Source organism: Wyeomyia smithii, chromosome 2 (assembly GCF_029784165.1).
Source record: "Wyeomyia smithii strain HCP4-BCI-WySm-NY-G18 chromosome 2, ASM2978416v1, whole genome shotgun sequence".
Lineage (NCBI taxonomy): Eukaryota > Metazoa > Arthropoda > Insecta > Diptera > Culicidae > Wyeomyia > Wyeomyia smithii.
This window is the reverse complement of record NC_073695.1, coordinates 214,604,000-214,608,928: the sequence shown is the minus strand read 5'-3', so window position 1 is coordinate 214,608,928 and position 4,929 is coordinate 214,604,000. Positions and strand designations below refer to the sequence as shown.

Sequence of the window (4,929 nt, the reverse complement as noted above, 5' to 3'; positions counted from 1 at the left end):
CTTCACGGCTATAGATTATTTTACGAGATGTTTAAAAACTCAATGAATAAAATTTTAACAGAAAATACCGTGTATCCTAACCTGCCAGTTCGTAAAATAATCTATATGTACGGGAAATGTCATTCATCTTTATATGCAAATGCATAAAGAATGGTGAAGATGAAAAAAAAACAGCAGGAAAAAAACCGATATTGCAATCCACTCACGCGAAATTTTCTTGCACCCTTAGTGCGGCGTAAGATAGGGCGTCGAATATTTTTTACAGGGTATGAGCTGGAATATCACCACATAACAAAATTGAAACAATAATTTGTACCTATCTTACTGAATCCATTGAAATTTTTGAGCGCCTGTACAGCCTGCAGCAACCACTCACATCAAACATACCAGTTTCAGCAAAAAAAAACTGACGAAAAACTACTTGAAATGTAAACTTTTACTAAGCAGAGAATTTACACGTGCTGGTGATAGCCGTGCAGCCAGAGCAACTACTCTCTATTGTCGAAGTTTGATAAACTGAATACAAGTGCTGTCAAAGAAGGTGATAGGGATCGAAATGATACACTCATGTTGGTATTTCACCTTACACATTCGAGTATTCCGTCTCAATGCACGGGACGTTGCATTATCTGCTTGAAATTGATTCCTTACCCTTACTTCGGTGTCCTTTGCGAATTATCTCTCTCTCTCTCTCTCTCTCTCTCTCTCTCGCTCTCTTCTCTCTCTTTATACTTTATCTCTTGATACACACAATAAGCAGGGTGGGGAACGTCTTAATCAGAAGAAGAGCCTATTTCAAACAAAGGGTTTACATTAATGATGAATCTTTATGATGTGAAGCATAATTCCACGAAAAAAAGTGCACTCGAAGTTACTGTAAACCACCTGCTTGGAATAGGTACTTATACTGATTGGGACGCTTCTTACCCTATGTGAAGTCATTGACCTGTAAAACCAGTTTGTTCGCAGAGACGAGCTGATTCCTGTTTTACTGCCATCGAAATTCTACCACACGAAATGAGCATTGCAATCCTATCATTGATACTTGAAGGGTGACGTAAACAGTCAGACACCTTTAGTGCTTAACTTCAGCTTGAAGCCGAAATATGCAAACATTTGTGCTGTTTTTTGCACTGGTGGAAGTTTTTGCAGGATTGCAAATTCTGCACGAAAAACCTAAATATTTCACAGACACACAACCCAACGACTATTATCACCGGAAAACGTTAGCAGGTAATTCGCTGCCATTGTAAAGTAGCAAAAAAAATTAAATTCTGAGTCATTCCAGACTGCCCGAAGCGTTTTTATGGTGAACCTGCTGAGAAACATTACTTGTCTACCCGCGGTGGAGTAAGGAGTTTTACAGGAGAATTTCCACACATGGTATAATTTTGGTTACTAACTTCAAATGTTGATGCTAACTGGTTTCTATTAGGTAGCTATTGGATGGACAACAGACAAAGGTGTAACATATGCATGTGGAGGAACACTGATAACACCAAACTTTGTATTAACAGCAGCGCACTGCGCATATTTTGGAGCGTGAGACCGTTTTCAGATATTTTATGATTAGAAATAACTACCACTCTCAGCATCGATATTCTTTTACAGAAAGAATCCGGACACTGTTCGCCTTGGAGATACTAACCTTAATAACAAAGCCGACGACTATTCAGCACAGCAGATCACAATCCGGAACTTCAAAACACATCCAGAATATAAACGAAGCAAAAAATATTACGATATTGCATTGATTGAACTTGAAAAACCAGCTGAGTATTCTGGAGCCGTTTGTAGTGCCTGTTTGTGGTTGGAAAAAGATGTTCCTTCGGAAGAATTAAGTGCCATGGGTTTCGGTGCAACGGGATTTGCTGAAGATTTGAGCCCCAAATTGCAGAAAGTTAAGTTGGCCACTATTAATAAAACAGAATGTATGGATCGCATATCTTTCCGTGAGAATGAGCTTCGCGAAGATCAGTTTTGTGCGGGCGGTGGAACCATGGATACGTGTGAGGTATTTTTCATGTGTTATTTCGAAATCATTTTTTAACATTTCACGATCTGATCATAGGGAGACTCCGGTGGACCGATTCAGACCGAAAAGCTCGATGCACGCAGTTCACTAATCCCATTGGTAGTCGGTGTCGTTTCTTTCGGAACCCCATGCGCCGAAGGATCTGCTGGAGTGTACACCCGGGTAGCTTCTTATCGCCGTTGGATTGAAAGTGAAACGAAGCAATCTTTTGAATATCTAGGTAACTGCCTGAAACATGTTTATTGCATATCCTATTCGAAAAACTCACACCCGAAATGTCATTATAGACTGCTTGCGCACTTCGAAATGTTTTCACAGGAAAACCGTGCTAAATGGCATAGCACTCCCCCCTTATTTTTACCCAGTTCATAGGATTTCCATTCGGTGGTTTGAAAGAATGCATTCTCAATACCGTTGTGGAGCTACGCTGATCGATTACAGATTTGCAGTCACATCTGCTTCGTGTATCAGTGGAAACCCCTCACCTGGCTACATCGAGTCATCACTAAGTTCCGAAATAGTACGAATTGAGGATGTTTATATTCACCCAGAATACAGCAACGGAACTAAGCCGGAAAACGACATAGCCTTAGTCAAACTGGCTAAGTATCTGATGAATGTTTCTGGCAATGGTTTGGCCTTACTACCAGCTTGCCTCTGGCGAGAGTCCGAGTTCGACAGCGACATGTTGTATTTCTCGGCTTACAATAATGAGATTAACCTTCAAGACAGTGCTGAAGAAAGTTATGGCGGGCAAATCAACATTGAAGTAGACATCATCAACAAAGGACGATGCATTGACCCACTGCAGCAGCAATATAATCTTCTTTGTGCCAGCAATAATATTCCGCTAATTCCATCGGTTTGTAAGGTGAACGCAAATATTGAAATGAAGTTTTCTCGAGTATTTTGATGAGATTCAACTCATGACACTGAGAATTTCGCCTTCTGCCTTAAGCCTTCATCAAAGCTCGAGTGAATAGTCAAATATTAGACTGACAAGAGTGAAGAATAGTTTATTGAAGTTTCTAAAGTCACGATATATTTTCAGTTGAATTACGGAGGGCCAATTTCAAAACGTATGGACTACCCTTTAAACATGTGGTATCTCTATGGCGTGGTATCGAATCTAAGTACAGGGTGCGACGTTGATTTAATTGGAACCAGAATTTCTCCGCACATAGGTTGGATTGAAAGTATCGTCCTAGATTCCACCAACGGAGGGATAGTGTTTCCATAGTGGTAGAGCATGATATACAGTGATGGCGAAAATAATTGCAGTGTTGGTTAATTCTCCATATTTGCGTGTTCGTTATTTTTCCATATTTGCGCACTGATTTTAGTTGTTGTATGATGTTATGTTACGTCAATACGATCTGCAGACACTCTTTTTGAAAAAGGAACGGAGAAGTAACTGGAGTTGTCTGTATCAGTGATTCCGAAAGTTTTTTGCGTGAGTTAGTGTTTTTAAGGCTGCGAAAAATAATACACTATTCAAATATACAAACAAAACATTCCAAATAAGCTTTATTTCTCTACATATCGTTAGCAAAGTGACGTTTTACGTTACAAAACTCACACTCAATATTTTGTGGCTTGTCCTTGTTTCGTAAGATGATATTCAATCTTCGTGGTATGTTTACCACCAGGTTTTCACGAGAAGAAGCAGGAATTGCATACCACACTGCCTGTACGACGTCTGTTTCATTCTAGCATACATCGATAATTGAATAAGTCGATAACGTAACTGATCGAAAACTGTTTGATGGACATATCAACTAGAGTTCGGAAAAAGGAATCAGATAAATCAAGTGTAAACGATACTTAAACTAGGGACGGTAGAGAATAAGACCTCTCCAAATTCATCATTTTGACTAGAATTTTATTCAATTCAAAATAGACATCAAACAGGAATGATTCCTGAAACAATTAAAGTCTAACATCCACCATTATAAGGGATAAACAATTAGCCCAAGTAGTTCAAACACCTTTACCATTGCCAACTTAATCAATCAGTTCATGCATCCCTTCAATCATAATTCATACTCACACTTCACCTGATCTGTCAATATCAGAGCTCTTTGAAAGGAACCATTTCTCAGCCGAATGAGCTGCATTATGAGCACTCCATTAGTCGTTATCTTCCAATTGATTCGCTCTACCGGTTACTAATGTACATTGTATGCTCCTGCTGCAGCTACAAATACACCTTTGCTCATCAATTGTTCACCGGCATCCGCTTTAAACTTACTGCATACCAGAGCTCGCACTGACTTGCCAAGTATGAAGCTACCTCAACAGACAAATCTGACGGAACGCTCATCCCGTCAGCAGCAGCGAGATTTTCAGCCAACTCCCAACAAAGAAGCTCCATTGATCTCGTTACACACATTGACGCGTCCGGTAAAAGCGTTACACCTGTTGCAGTACGGATTTCCCACCTTTTGCATCGCAGAAGGGATGCACTTTAGAATCGGAATTCGCTACCGCTCTCCCTGTCTCGACACCTACTTGACAGGTATTTGCACCGCATCGTTGCGCTCCACTAGATGCCCTGCAGCTCTGCCAGCATCAACCGGTAAGGCACTGAACTCTGTCAGCTTGCTGTCCTGTATCGAGGCTTCCGATGATTTTCCCATCAATGCATCACGCTTTCCGGCACGGTGTGTGCCACCTCTGCTACAAACGGTGCAGACGGAAAATATGGGGAAAATTGCTGGATCTGAAAACTACCAGTAACAAATTTCATATAAACCAACATTAGAAAAAAAACTATGCATTAAGAATTGGAATTATTCAAAACCAATTAGAATCATGAAATTACCTATTCTGCCATAATATTTAGCAATTGTTTAACAAAACACTTATCAGTTAAAAAGAAAACCAGAATTGAC

The 4,929-nt window shown here is 40.0% G+C and overlaps 1 protein-coding gene across 1 annotated transcript; it reads left to right on the top strand.

Moving 5' to 3' along the window:
• The first annotated feature begins 1,025 nt into the window (after nucleotides 1-1,025).
• Nucleotides 1,026-3,538, top strand: LOC129723532 (uncharacterized). Its single transcript, XM_055677808.1, has 7 exons — nucleotides 1,026-1,233; nucleotides 1,289-1,383; nucleotides 1,436-1,542; nucleotides 1,612-2,014; nucleotides 2,072-2,255; nucleotides 2,323-2,906; nucleotides 3,087-3,538. Exons 1-7 carry the CDS (start codon nucleotides 1,107-1,109, stop codon nucleotides 3,273-3,275), a joined length of 1,689 nt encoding a protein of 562 aa, XP_055533783.1. The 5' UTR covers nucleotides 1,026-1,106; the 3' UTR covers nucleotides 3,276-3,538.
• The last annotated feature ends 1,391 nt before the right edge of the window (nucleotides 3,539-4,929 follow it).

Excerpts from the sequence above, each read along its gene's own strand:
- LOC129723532 (XM_055677808.1), top strand. The coding sequence starts at position 1,107 with ATGCAAACATTTGTGCTGTTTTTTGCACTGGTGGAAGTTTTTGCAGGA. Across the intron at positions 1,384-1,435 it reads CAGGAGAATTTCCACACATG|GTAGCTATTGGATGGACAAC; the intron begins GTATAATTTTGG and ends GGTTTCTATTAG. Across the intron at positions 2,256-2,322 it reads GCAATCTTTTGAATATCTAG|ACTGCTTGCGCACTTCGAAA; the intron begins GTAACTGCCTGA and ends ATGTCATTATAG.